The 14989-nt window shown below is 45.7% G+C and overlaps 1 protein-coding gene across 4 annotated transcripts in view; it reads right to left on the bottom strand.

Moving 5' to 3' along the window:
• ptprr (protein tyrosine phosphatase receptor type R) overlaps positions 1-14989 on the bottom strand; it is a 263856-nt gene that overhangs the window by 189114 nt on the left and 59753 nt on the right. For all 4 annotated transcript variants that reach the window (XM_086009339.1, XM_086009336.1, XM_086009337.1 and 1 more), the window contains 2 exons: positions 4190-4303; positions 2472-2627 (listed from right to left, as the gene is read on the bottom strand). In XM_086009339.1, coding sequence (XP_085865465.1) covers positions 2472-2627; positions 4190-4303 — 270 coding nt within the window. The remainder of the gene's footprint in view (positions 1-2471; positions 2628-4189; positions 4304-14989) is intronic.

The raw sequence follows: 14989 nt of genomic DNA, 5'->3' as shown, positions 1-14989 counted from the left end.
AATACAAACACAAGAAAAAGGATTAGTGTTAAAATACCCAGAAACCAACTGAATGGAGGTAACCTTAGCATTATTGGTTGCTCAGACCTTTTGCTGCCTGTCACCTGTTTCCTATTATTTTCTTGATCAGCCTTTTTGGGCCAGCCTGAGTTTTCGCACAGAGGCGTTAGTCAGACTTGTAGCTCAGCTCAACTTTGAAATGTCTGCCTCAACCAACTAGTCTGCCAAAATAGGTACAGATCTGCTTACATTCCTCGATCAAGACCATCAAAAGGAAACTGACCTCTACTTGGCGGAGGCTGAACGCCAACATGCCGACACCTCCTCCTACCTCCACCTGGACCATGACCCCACGACCGAACATCAAGCCACCATTTCCAAGACTGTCACTGACCTCATCTCCTCTGGAGATCTTCCCTCCACGGCCGCCAACCTCATAGTTCCCCAACCCCACACAGCCCGCTTCTACCTCCTTCCCAAGATCCAGAAACAGGATTGCCCTGGTAGACCCATCGTTTCAGCCTGTTCTTGCCCCACGGAACTTATTTCTTCCTATCTCGACACTTTTTTCTCCCCTTGTCCAGTCTCTTCCCACCTACATCCGTGACTCTTCCGATGCCCTCCGCCACTTTAACAGTTTCCAGTTTCCTGGCCCCAACCGTCTCCTTTTCACTATGGATGTCCAATCCCTCTACACCTCCATCCCCCACCAGGATGGCCTGAGGGCGCTCCGCTTCTTCCTTGAACAGAGGCCCAACCAGTCCCCATCCACCACCACCCTCTTCCACCTGGCTGAACTTGTTCTCACATTGAACAACTTCTCCTTTGACTCCATTCACTTCCTCCAAATTAAAGGTGTTGCTATGGGAACCCATATGGGTTCCAGCTATGCCTGCCTTTTCGTGGGATATGTGGTATATTCTTTGCTCCAGTCCTACTCAGGTCCCCTCCCTCACCTCTTTTACCGGCACATTGATGGCTGTATCGGTGCTGTTTCCTGCTCTCGCCCTGAACTAGAAAACTTCATTCACTTTGCTTCCAATTTCCACCCTTCCCTCACCTTCACATGGTCCAGCTCCGACTCTTCCCTTCGCTTCCTCGACTTCTCTGTCTCCATCTCTGGGGATAGGCTATTGACAAACATTCAGTACAAGCCTACTGACTCCCACAGCTACCTGGACTACACTTCCTCCCACCCCGCTTCCTGTAAGGACTCTCTTCCATTCTCCCAGTTTCTCCATCTCTGCCGCATCTGCTCGGATGATGCCACCTTCCATACTGGTGCTTCCGATATGTCTTCCTTTTTCCTCAACTGAGGATTCCCCTCTACTGTGGTTGACACGGCCCTCGACCGTGTCTGTTCTATTTCCCGCACTTCTGCTCTCACCCCTTCCACTCCCTTCCGGAACCACGATAGGGTTCCCCTTGTCCTCATCTTTCACCCCACCAGCCTCCACATTCAACGGATCATCCTCCGCCATTTCTGTCACCTCCAGCATGATCCCACCACCAAACACATCTTCCCCTCAACTCCCCTTTCAGCATTCCGAAGGGACCGCTCCCACTGCGACACCCTGGTCCACTCTTCTTTCACGTCCAACACCCCTTCCCCTTCGTCAGGCACCTTCCTGTGCAAGGGCAGGAGATGCAACACATGCCCTTTTACCTCCACCCTTCCCACTGTCCAGGGCCCCAAACACCCCTTCCAGGTGAAACAGCGATTTACTTGTACTTCTTGCACTTTAGTATACTGTATTTGCTGCTCACGATGCGGTCTCCTCTACCCTGGGGAGACCAAACGCAGATTGGGTGACCGCTTTGCGGAACACCTCCATTCAGTCCGTAAGGGGGACCCCGAGCTTCCGGTCGCCTGTCACTTTAATTCTCCGCTCCACTCCCACTCGGACCTCACCGTCCTCGGCCTCTTACACTGTTCCACTGAAGCTCAACGTAAGCTCGAGGAACAGCACCTCATCTTTCGATTAGGCACTCTACAGCCTTCTGGACTCAACATAGAGTTCAACAATTTCAGACCATAACCTCGGCCCCTATCCTTTTTTTTCCATTTTTTTTTCTCTCTCCCACATGGCAGCTGCCTTTCATTCTGCCAGTGCCATTTACACTTCATCTAGAGCCATCTTGTGTTTCTTAACTTGTCCCATTACCATCTCCTTTTGCCTTGCACCATCTCTTAATCTCTCAATCACTCCTGCATTCCATCCTATCACAGACCTTCCCTTTTGTTCTTTCCTCCCCTCCCCCCTTTCCCTGCCCCTGCACTTGCTTAAAAACCTGTTCCATCTCCAGCTTTTTCCAGTTCTGACGAAGGGTCATCGACCTGAAACGTTAACTCTGTTTCTCTCTCCACAAATGCTGCCTGACCTGCTGAGTATTTCCAGCATTTTCTGTTTTTATTTCAGATTTCCAGTATCCGCAGTATTTTGCTTTTGTAAAAGGAAACCGTTGCTTACCTCAGGTGCAACCTGCGTTATGCCAAACTCTGACAGACTTTGGTGCAGCATATTTACATTGAGCGATTGCATCACTTCTTCAGAAGGTATCGGATCTAACATGCCACTTCTATCATTCATTGAAGATATATAAAATTCAATGCAGTTTTTCTTTTCCTGTGTAATTTTCCAAACACAAAAATAAAGGTGACAATGTTATTACTGGTTAAACAATTCTCACAACTCTCAGCTCATTTCTCTGCATTACATTTCTGGAAATAATAATTTTACATTCTACTCTCAGTACTAAATTTCCAACACCAAAAACAACTAAGAGAAAGCAACATTGTTCTGGGACTTATTTATATATCTATTGCTCTCCATTGGTGAGATATATAATCAGAATTTATAGCTGTCAGATTATAAAAAAGCTGAGGAGACAGGAGGGAGAATGGAATGGATTATTGGAGTGTCTTTCAAAAAGCAGCTAGTGTGACTCCACATATTGGGCTTCGAGAGTTCTTATCTATCTTCATTAGCTATTCTCAGGGTTTCAAGTAACTGCCAACAGTAGTGAATATAACTGATGTAAGCTACTAATTTGTCCTTTAACATTATGCAGAATGTTTTTGCACATTGAAATAAAAAAACACAATATGTTGGCGAATAATTGCTTTTCATCTGTGGTAGCTGGTAAATGATCAAGCTCTAGATGAATAACTTACTGATTTAATTAGATCATCATAATTGTGGCAGCGTAACATTTATCAAATGCAATGCTTTACCTTTTATTTTTTTTTAAATGAACAGCCCGGGATTTGCGGTCAGCGGCGAAGCGACGGCACTCACCGCTGACCTCGAAGAAAGCTGCTCACAAAGATCTGGCGCTCTCTGTGGCGTGATTTTCAGCTCTCCCGATCTTAGTTTGAATCTGGCGCCAAATCAAGCGAATCTCCAGCGTAGAGCAACAGTGATGTCACCAAGCAGGCTGAGCAGCCAATCACACTGAATAATTCTCACAGCCAGCAAACCAGGAAGTAAAATGCACAGCTTCTAATTTACTTTTTATAAATTTTACAGAGAGCAAAATAAAGATTGGGACATACACATAGGATTAAGTAGAAGCTGAAATATTGTAAACAAACTTTTAAGAAAAAATTATTTTATAAACCATGTAATGCTTAATCATATTAATGGAAAAATTTGACATGCCACAAATATATTTTTTTTTACATGGGCCAGAACGTTATTCAGCAGTCAACACGCCATTAAAAACCCAGTTACACCCCTTTAACAAGGTTTAACTTTTTTGAGGGGTGGGGGAGGGGGGATAACAGCAATATTTTAGCGTAATATGGGAAGTTTTCACCAGAAACTGGGATTTGATTGATTGCCGGCTCTGGGGAGTTCCACAGCGCAACTTGTGGCGGATTCGAGAATGACTGACAGCAACCTCAGGATTTCCTCGTTTATCTGTGCGTGCGCTGATTCCAGAAGTTGCCGACACTTTCAGAGGAGTAATGACGGCGAAGTCTGACAGTTTCGCCATCATTACCACCACAAAATCCGGGCTGTTATCTACTGTGCAAAGTGATACTGGGATAACATTTGCACATATGAGCCATATTATTGGGTTTACGATAACACAACATTTTCTTTTACCAAATCAAGTGACTAATGTGGATGGATGCTGCAAATACAGTTGCTCATTGGCTTTCAGTGGCTGGAAGATAACTTACATTCAGGTGATTAATATGCACTTGCTGTGGTAAAAGACCCAAGGCAGCAGCTATTCCTTCACGGAATATCCGAAGTAAGGTGACGTTCAATTTTTTTACATCCATTTGCATGGCCTGAAAAAAAAGAGCAAGATAAAATTCAACAAAGGTGGCTATGAATAATTCCTTGAGGTTTTTATCAGGAGTATTCCATGTCTGAAAAAATCCACTTACCATAGGCAGATACTTAGACATCTTAAAAGATACCATATAATGTAAAAAGAAGGAACCAAATCAAACTAAAACACATGCAGTCATTCCAAATATACTCACCTGTCTCGGATACTCTTACACACCAGTTACTTTGCAACCTTGACTGGGTGGAGTTGCTTCGATTATAATGGAATATTTTCACTTGGGCAGCTCCACAATAAATCAGTTTGCCTCTTTTAAAAAAATACACAATAGCAACAGAACAATACCTGAGAGCGAGTAGAATAGCGCAGAGAGCAGGCAAGGATGAGTTGATTGAGTGCAACATTTGTTTCTAGACTGTCAAATTGGTACCAGTGTATAATCGACCCCTGCAAGGAACCTACTTTATGCTAGATCTGATTGTCAAGAAAGCATAAAAGAGCCTTTAACTTGCACATGTCCTGTGCTGTTCCTGATATGAAGGTGCTTTATGCTTGATGTGCGACAAAAGTGGAAAGTGTTCCATTCATCAGCATTGACATCAGATATCATTGACTGAAAACTTGCATTTTCTTTAACAGCTTTTGATGAGCAAGCAGTTAGATATTTAGGCCTAGAAATTCAGTTGGTAGCGCCAGCCACTAGCGCCTTAAGAGGGCGATAAGTCGGGCGCGAAGCGGCTAGCGCCCGGGCGCGGCGCGATCTGCGCCTCTCATGAACTTGAGTGAAGACTTAGGGGCGGCGCAATACCGCAATGCCCGCTCAGCTGCACACATAGATCCTGATGTCATTTCATGGTGCAACGCCCTTGGTGCGCCCCAAACCGGAACTTCAGTGGCGCCCCCCTTCTTTCCGCCTGGCGCTCGCAGCGACTGGTTGAGTGGAACAGTTCCCAGTCGCTGTGGGGCTGGGGGGACACTATTTAAAGGGGACTCTTCCTGCATTCTTTGTGGTAGCCATTTTGTACCACTCCTGTGTGAGAGAGATTTGGAGAGAGACAAAGGGAGAGAGCTTTCTGCTTTGACTCAGCACTCGCACAGGTACTTCTGGCTTCAGGCCAGATCTTTGCAGTTGGATTGATTTTTCAGTGCCATAGCCTTGAGTAGCCACATATAATGGGGGCTGCAATGGGTGGAAATGTTGGGTTTCTGCATTGCATTGAAAGGGCTCAGAGACGCCGAGAGAGAGTGCCAATCATGGCCAGACAGAGAAGGGCCAACCGGCGTCGGCACAGGAGGCCTTACCCTCCCAGGGTATACCGCCAGCACTTCTCCTACCTCAACATGTCTGAGGAGCAGTGCATTCGGAGGCTTAGATTCAGAAGGGAGGTGGTCACTCAGATCTGCCACCTGCTTCAGAGAGATCTGCAGCCTCAGCTGAGGAGCAGGACGTCTCTGTCGGTGGCAGTGAAGGCGACAGTGGCTCTCAACATCTATGCCACCGGCTCCTTCCAATCCGCTACTGGGGACATTGCCAATGTCTCCCAGTTCACGGTGCATTGCTGCATCCGCCAGGTCACGAATACCCTCTTCAAAAGGAGACGTCAGTACATTTCCTTCCCCGTGACCCTGGACAAGCAGCAAGAGCATGCAATGGGATTCGCAAGAATAGCGGGCTTCCCCATGGTCCAGGGCACCATTGACTGCACGCATGTGGCTTTGCGGGCACCTCTAGAGAATGCCGAGGACTACCGCAACCGGAAGGGGTACCATTCGCTGAACGTGCAGTTGGTGTGTGACCACAGGCAGCTCATACTTTCCAGGCAGCAGCCACAACGCCTTCATCCTGCGCCAGACTTCTGTGGCAGACATTTTCGAAGCCCCGGCTCACCCAGCAGGCTGGCTTCTCGGGGACAAGGGCTATCCTTTGTGCACCTGGCTGATGACCCTGCTCCATGCGCCCACCACGCCTGCTGAAGAACGATACAATGACAGCCATCAAGTGACCAGGAACATCATTGAGCACACAATCGGCGTGCTGAAGCAACGGTTCCACTGTCTGGACCATTCCGGGGGAGCCCTACAGTACTCGCCTGAGTGAGTCTCCCATTTCATTGTAGTGTGCTGCATGCTGCACAACCTGGCTATCCTCAGGACTCAGCCACTGCCAGCAGACATTGGAGGACCACCAGAGGAGGAGGAGGAGGAGCACCAAGACGGGAGGGAGGCACAAAGTGCAAGGGCCGTCCGTCAGCGGCTTATTGCAAGTTGGTTCTAGGCCCCCTCTCAGGGAATGGCTTGTGCCATTGAAAGAACATGAATGGAGCCGCTCCGCAAACCCTGAGGCGGTCAAGGCAACAAATAGTTCAAAGTGCACACATGCACAATCTGAATAAAGACAATTTTTTATTTAACAAATTCTGTGCCCTTCCCGCATGACAAACAAATACAGAGAAACCCCCCAAAAAACAGTCAGACACATAACTGGCTCTCACAACCTGGAGACAATGAACAAAACAGTTAAACAAAAATGACCATGATCCTTGGCCTTCATAAAAAACCAACACAACATCCTCGGCCTTCAGAGAAAAAAACACAACATCCTCGGCCTTCATAAAAAACAAACACAACATCCTCGGCCTTCAGAAAAAAAAACACAACATTTTGCCACACCTCCTACTTTTTGGCCTGCGAGGGTGATCTGCCTCGCTTGCGAGATTGGCCCCTTCCCGCCCTGCAGCTCCTCCGCAATGGGACCCCAGTGGCTGCAGCAAGGCTGGGGGAAGGCTGCTGAGGGTCAGATAGTGAGTCAGCAGATGCCCTTGGGGGACGGCCTGGACCAGCTCTGGGCCTGAAGGGCCCGGCTGCTGACTGCTCCAACTCTGCTTGGGCGGCAGCAGTCTGTTCTACGGGTGGTGGCAGCTGCAGTGGAGGAGTGACAGTGTTGGCACTGGAATGCTGCCAACCTGTCAGAGCACAGGCACTCCCTGGTCGGACAAGACACTGGCACTCGCACGGGTCAGCACTGAAGCATGCGCAGCAATCTGCTGAAGCACAGACTGCTGGGCTGCTGCGGTGCGGTGAGGGCCCCGGCGATTCCTGGCTGATCCAGCGAGGATGGCAGCAGTTAGTGCTCGTGTGGCCCTGATCTGTGTCTGCATCAGACCAGCCAGTGACTTCATGGCACGACTAAGCACTTGGCTGGAAGCCGCCTGTGATGCAGCGACGTCCTGCTGACTCCTGGCCTGTGCTGCCCCAAATTCCTGCACACTCCTTGCCAGTGACTCTATGGAGTCAGGCATCCTTGCCACTGCAGCCATGAGCTCAATGTGCCTGCGCTCAGCCTGGGCGCCCATTTCACCAAGGAGCTGCACCTCCTCTGCGCTCACTGTAGCAGGACTGGAGGCCGCACTCACCCTCCGGGGAGAAGGCTGCCGAGCTTCCCTAACCTCCCCCCCCGCGTTGCTGCAGCCCGCTGGGCCCCGGAGCTTCACCCTCCTCAGACCCTTCCCCCCTGCTCCCCTCCAGGGAAGACGTGTCCCCATCATGGCCATGGCCTGCCTCGGCTGAGGGTGGCACTGATGGTCCGGCTTCCTCTTCCTCCTCGCCTTCTAATTCACTCACAGTGCCAGCTTGAGGGCCCGCCTCCTCACCTGGCGAATCAGCATCTGAAAGCAGGGAGGCACAAGAGTTGCTTTAGTGTGAGGACAGGGCGGCAGCGAGGGAGGCATGAGTGCTGCTATGCACTGCATTGGTTCGAGAGTGGCAAAGGATGCTGGTGTGAGGCACAAGTGGAAAGAGAGAGGTCAAAAAGGTGATGACCTTACCATTGCTGTCCAGAACGGGGTCGGCATCTCCAGTGGCGACGGGGCCAATCAGCTGGCCTGCCATAATCCGTTCCACTCGCTGTTCCAGGTCGCTGAGGTCTTTAAGTTCAGGACGGCCTCCCCCGGTCCATTGCTGCTGCCTCCTATTGTGGGCCAGCTTGCCCTGCAAGAGAAAGGACGGGCTCTGGGTACAATGTGAAGCCCTGATCTTGCCTGCACTGCCTCCCATGGTGGCATAGCCCTGACAGTGTGAAGCCCTGATCTTGCCTGCACTGCCTCCCATGGTGGAATAGCCCTGACAGTGTGTCAAGTGGTGAATGTGCATGTGATTTTTTGAGAGTCCCATAGCTGTTGGATGAGGGCTGGGCATTGGGGCTTTCAGGACCCTTTGGCCATAAAGTGAGGTGCACATGCAGGGATGAAGAGGATACTGGAAAGGGTACTCACCCTGACAACCCGAGTGAGGTCGTTGAACTTCTTCCTGCATTGCGTTGGTGTCCTAGGGACCATGCTGCTGGAGGTCACTCTGTGTGCCACCTCCCTCCAAGCTTTTCTATATTCGCTGGGCAGTGTCCTCCTGCCACTGTCAGGAAAGAGGATAGGTCGCCTGCGCTCCACTGCGCCAACCATAACCTTCAGGGCACCCTCACTGAAGCGCTGCGCTCGCTCCCTGGCCTTCTCCATGGTCGTGGGCGTAACGATATCAAAGCAGGTCTGTCCAGGCCTAGAATCAGGGCTCCAGTGTGCAGGGCGTGGCTGCAAACCAAATCGACCCTCCCCCTTTAAGAGTTGATCGGCGCCAGCGTGTCTGCCTGCAATCGACAACTCGCCGCACCTGCGCTGCGCCCGCCCTCAGTGGTAGCGCCTCGGCTCGCCGGCTTAGCGCCTTATGATAGTTGTGCAGCGCCTGCTTTAGCGCAGCAGCAACCTCTTGGGGCGATGCAATTCAATTTCGGCGAAGGTGGCGCTAAGTTGCGCCGGATGCTAAATTTAGCGAACGCTCGGCTGTAGCGCCCCAAACGTGGCGATACTGAATTTCTAGGCCTTACTCTCCCGATTAATTACTTATTATCATTTACTTGTGAAGATTAATCATTTCAACCACTTAATGATTTTAAAAAGCATTGTACTTTACAAGAGTAATTTTTCATGACTAACACTACAATGACATGGATTCACTAAGTGTTCAATTTTTCTAGCATTTTATATCCAATTAGTGATGTACAGATAGATTTAAGATTTTTTCAAAAGCATGAAGATTGGAGGAGGGAAAGTTCGCGGGAGATTAGGAGTTCGAGATTTGAGGTCCTGAAAAGAATGAATGAAAGGCTTAGCACTGAGTCTTGATTTCAACGTAATGATGATGTAGGGCAAAGAAAGAGCATGTGGGAAGAGACATTTTCAGCTTAGGAGGAGCATGAGGAAAAAGTTCAAAGTTGCATTGACCATAGCAATGAAATAGATAGAATAAGAGGAGGAAAAAGAGCGAGAGAGGAAAAAAAAGAAAGCTAGTTAGCAGCTAACATTGAGAGAGGAATCAGACAACAAGCTTTATCTTATATTCTGTCCAGGGACACAGGTTAGTTGCTAAAGACGTCTCCACGCAATGCTCAATATTTAGAATCTGGGAATTGTTGAGAATGGTTGGGGAGATAAAAAGTTTTTGGCATAACAAAGGAAAGAAACTTCTTGGAGGAAGGTTGCAATTGGGATATGGAAGTTTCATTTGAAGCCAAAGAAGTTAGTGAAACCAAGAATGCCCATTTGCTTATTTATTTGCTGGTGAATTTTGCATCGGAAACAATTCCCTCATGTTTAAAATATTTTTTAATATTTACACTTTTCACAAATGCTTATTATTCGCAAAGATGCTCATACATCTGTCATTCGGTTGGCTGAAGAAAAGAATCAAAGATATATAATTTTTTGTCTTTTAACCTCTAACATGAATCAATTCACTCTACTGAAAGGTCTTAATGTAACATGTCATAAACATTATTCTGCCTTTCTATTTATAGAAGCTTGATTTTTATAATTGGATACAAAATGAGACACAAAGCACCCAGAGGTTTTAAATATTTGATAGGACTTTGATGGCCATTTGGAATGACCTTCAGTCCACTAGAGAACTAAATTCAGAGCATGAAGTCTACTGTAGCAGACATAAATGTTGTGAATTAGAAACAGTTGCCTTGGTTATTACTAAATAACAGGAAATGGCCGATATCTTTTCTTGGATGGAAAGGTTAAATGTTGAATTGCAATTAAAATGCATCTGCATACCTCTAGGTATGGATGATTATAAAACCTCTTCCTGTACAGATGAGAACATAAAACGTGTTTCCTGCTGTTATAACTATGCCTGTTATGTTAATTAGCAGGAGCTTGTTTCTTCTGCACTTAGAAATGTCTCTTGAGTTCCTATTTGATTATACTATGTTTCTAGGGAGGAAATCACCATCTTGATGGATCATAGAAACGTTACTGTCAATGTTCTGTACAAAATTAAGTGGAAATAATATTGATATTGCTTCTCAGACGGGAGCAGCACTTGTCAACACTTCAAGAATGTTTTGTCTTGTAGTTTGTGCTTCCAATTTTGCATAGCAATAGAATTTTAATGTCAAACAATTGCAAGTTAAAGCTCTCAAAAATTATAAACCTTACAAGCATTATGCTTTGAGGATACTGCAATTTTCATATTTCAAAAGCAATAAAACAACTAATTACTGTCTAATGCAAATCCTGCTAGTATTTTCAGGCTAGAATTTCTTTCAACAACGTTTTCATATTTTTGCAAACAGTATAACTGATGAGAGCCCGAAAGAATACTAAATGTTGATATTATCTAACAGAAAAGCAGATGAAATTTATACTGAGAGTAAATTATGACAGCAATGTGAGGGGACAAGTAGTGTCAAGTCACTCATATTAATTTAACTGGATTCATTACCCATTTTTACAATAATTCATTTTATTACTAGAAGGATGAATTCATACTCCAACTTTAGCATCACAGCAAAGCAGTTCTAACTTCTCTGCAGCACTGAATTTGAATTATAACCGAGAAGTCCAAAAGTGAAGCCCACCCTCTTCCGGCACTAGTTAGGTTTTATACCAGATACACAATTTTTTTTGCACTGAGTAACACCAGGTTCCCAGAGTCCTGATGCCTAACATGAAATTGCCTTAATGTGCAGTGCTGTGACATCATCAGCAAAAACACAGGAATGTGAGAAAAGCTCTAAACCAGTTTCAGAATTGCAGACTGAGGGCAATAATGGGACACTAGTATTGAGCAGTTCTTCATACCTGCAGAAATTCACCCTCAGTGCCAGCTTGCTTCAGTGACACCATTCTTGTCTCTTGAGTCAGAAGGTTATGAGTTCAAGTCCCCCTCCAAGACTTAAACAAATAATCAAGGCTGGCACTCACAGTCCAGTTGTGAGGGAGTGTACTGCATTGTTGGAAGTGCCGTCTTTTGGAATGAGACATTAAACCAAGACCTGTCTACCTGTTCAGGTGGATCTAATAAATCCCATGGCAATTTTTCAAAGAACATTAGGAAGTTCTCCCACATTCATCCCTCAAACAGATTAACTGGTCACTCCTGTCAATTCTGTTAGTGGGATCTTGCTGCGTGAAAATTGACTGCTGTGTTTGCCTACAAAAGCAACAGTGACTATACTTCAAAAGTAATTCATGGGCTATGAAGTGTTTTGGGACATCCTGGGAACATGAAAGGCCCTATATAGCGCGAGGCTACTTGTGCAGTGCAACTGACAGTTTCATACTGGCACCAAGCTGTTTCAGGTAGGGGGTTCTGATGCAAAAGTGGCTGGAAAATCCTCAGGGCTCCTGAGTACACCAGCAAGAGATATTTGACTACCTCGAGCAGGTTGTCTCATAATGTCAGCCATGGTTCAGTGGATAGCACTGTTGCCTCTGAGTCAGCAGGTTGTGGGTTCAAGTCCCACTCCAGAGACTTGAGCACAAAAATCTAGGCTGACACTCCAGTGCAGTGCTGAGGGAGTGCTGCACTGTCGGTGGTGCTGTCTTTTGGTTGAGACGGTGAACCGAGGCCCCGTCTGCTCTCTCAGGTGGACATAAAAGATCCCATGGCACTATTTTGAAGAAGAGCAGGGGAGTTATCCCTGGCGTCCTGGTCAATATTTATCCCTCAATCAACATAACAAAAACAGATTATCTGGTCATTATCACATTGTTGTTTGTGGGAGCTTGCTCTGTGCAATTGGCTGCCACGTTTCCTACATTACAACAGTGACTACACTTCAAAAGTACTCCATTAGCTGTAAAGCGCTTTAGGACATCCTGAGGTCATGAAAGGTGCTATATAAATGCAAGTCTTTCTTTCCTATCCTTTCAAGTTTGTACCCAATGCAGTATAATTCCAACCCAGAAGAAAGCCAAGTTTTAAGTTTCCAGAAGGTCCAGTGGAGTACTCCAGGACTTTTTCAAACTGAATTTTCAAACCTTTCAATGTTATGGAACAGGAGGTGCCCCCAATCACACTCTCCTAACATTTAAAATTAGCTGCTCAGGGAGTAGCTCTGGATACATTTTCGAGTGCACATGCATGGAACTCCTTTGTCACTGACTTCAGCAGTACTCACAGTAAGATGTCCCTGCCTGTATCACTGTGGTTTACCACACTGAAGCTTGCACTCTGTATAGATACAGTCTGAGATCATATTAGAAGTGACATGAATCAGTCATTCATGAAAGAAAGACTTATGAAATAATACTGAGCGGCCTGCGGGTGGTGCTGTCCAGGGAGAGTATAAATACTCGGGCACGGGCCCAGCTTGCGCAGGACATTCTTAACAGGTACTAGTGAAGGACACAACTAGACCTCCATGTTGTAAAACAGTTGATTAAAGCTTTGTTTAACGCTTAGACCAAGTGCCTAGTAGTTTTCTTACATCAAGAAGTATAACTGCAGCCTAAGATATGTTAATATTTGCAGTGTGTATAATGCCAATTTTGATTGCGTTTTTGGGTTGCAGCTCAAGGTTCATTTAATGGGTTAAAAAGAAAAAAAGACTTGCATTTATACAGCACATTAGTCATGACCTACTAAAATTTGGCAATCACATAAATAGTCATTCATTTGCTTTTTCTTTCCCAACACTTTTATTTGGTAATAAAAACAATAGATCAGGCAGCATCTGTGGAGAGAGAAACAGAGTTAACATTGCAGATCGGTGATCTTTCATCAGAACTTTTATTTCGTATTATACCAAGTTCATACTGCCACACACGATGAGAATAAAGTTGGTAAAATGCCAAATAAAAAGTGTTGGGTAAGAAAAGGTTGGTTTACATTGGAAAATCATCTTTTCCCCCAAACGACCTAAAAACGAGAGACAGCAAAAAATGGGAAGGAAGCAGATTTTAAAAAGATGATGGTTTTATGCAACAAAAACCCACAAATTGTATCAAATCTGTAACAGTAATAAGCAGCTGGCAAGAATTTAAAATGGCTTCTCCTCCTGACAGGTCTGTTACAAAACTGCACCAATTAGGAGAAGTGTTGCCAGGGATGATGAAACTAATTGCTCTCCAAAATTAAAGTGCTTCTGAAATACAAATACAAATTACTCAAGGCATAAAAGTTAATAGAGGAATTATATTAAAATATACTGAACTTGAGTCCAATTAACTTGAATTATCACTTCCATGTTCATTAAACTTTGTTGATGTATGAAACTGCCAGTAGATCATAATTTCTGAGTTATAACATGCAGTTAATAAAAGGACTATCCATTTATTGCACAAGATCTTACATATATCACATGAAACACCAGAAAATAGATTGACCCTAATTTAAAATTCATTATCTAGTGCATTAAATGGAATGATGCTCTGACACTGTATTACCCAATTATTACCTAAATGAAAACACAGTTTACCACAAAAAGCATGTGTTAAAAGAAAAGAAAGACTTGCATTTATACAGCGCCTTTCACGAACACCGGACGTCTCAAAGCGCTTTACAGCCAATGAAGTACTTTTTTGAAGTGGAGTCACTGTTGTAATGTGGGAAACGCGGCAGCCAATTTGCGCACAGCAAGCTCCCACAAACAGCAATGTGATAATGACCAGATAATTTGTTTTTGTTATTTTGATTGAGGGATAAATATTGGCCAGGACACCGGGGATAACTCCCCTGCACTTCTTCGAAATAGTGCCATGGGATCTTTTATGTCCACCTGAGAGAGCAGACGGGGCCTCGGATTAATGTCTCATCCGAACGACAGCACCTCTGACAGTGCAGCACTCCCTCAGCACTGTACTGGAGTGTCAGCCTAGCTTCATGTGCTCAAGTCCCTGGAGTGGGACTATGAACCCACAACCTTCTGACTCGGAGGTGAGAGTGCTACCCACTGAGCCACAGCTGACACAACTGATAGATCAGTGAGTGGCAAATGGCTGAAGTATTCCTTCCATGTATACTTTATATACAACTGAAAAATAAAAATCATGGGCCTTGTCTCTAAAAAGGTTGACTGCTGGATTCTCATTCAGAAGATTGGAATCTAAATCCGTATATTGATTGATACTCTCTCTATGGATTGATACTCTCTCTCACAGATATTATTATCTGTGGCTCATAGATGAATCAATTTTCTTTGGTGGGAGGGTGTGAGTGGGAGGTGGTTGCGGGGGGTGGGGTGGCAAGAGGAAAAAAACAGGGTGAACAGGAAAAAAACTGGCATTATATTAGCTGTGCACAGAACAGATTGTCCCTCCCATTCTGTAAGAAGCAGCGCAGGTGGAGAGAGGAAGGCAGCCATAAGGGAGGGATTTTTTTTAATATATACATTTATGACCAAAGT

Source organism: Somniosus microcephalus, chromosome 16, assembly GCF_052327205.1.
Source record: "Somniosus microcephalus isolate GS21.2 chromosome 16, FLI_Smic_1.0, whole genome shotgun sequence".
Classification (NCBI taxonomy): domain Eukaryota; kingdom Metazoa; phylum Chordata; class Chondrichthyes; order Squaliformes; family Somniosidae; genus Somniosus; species Somniosus microcephalus.
The sequence above is the reverse complement of the archived record's forward strand: the minus strand, read 5'-3'. Positions and strand labels throughout refer to the sequence as shown.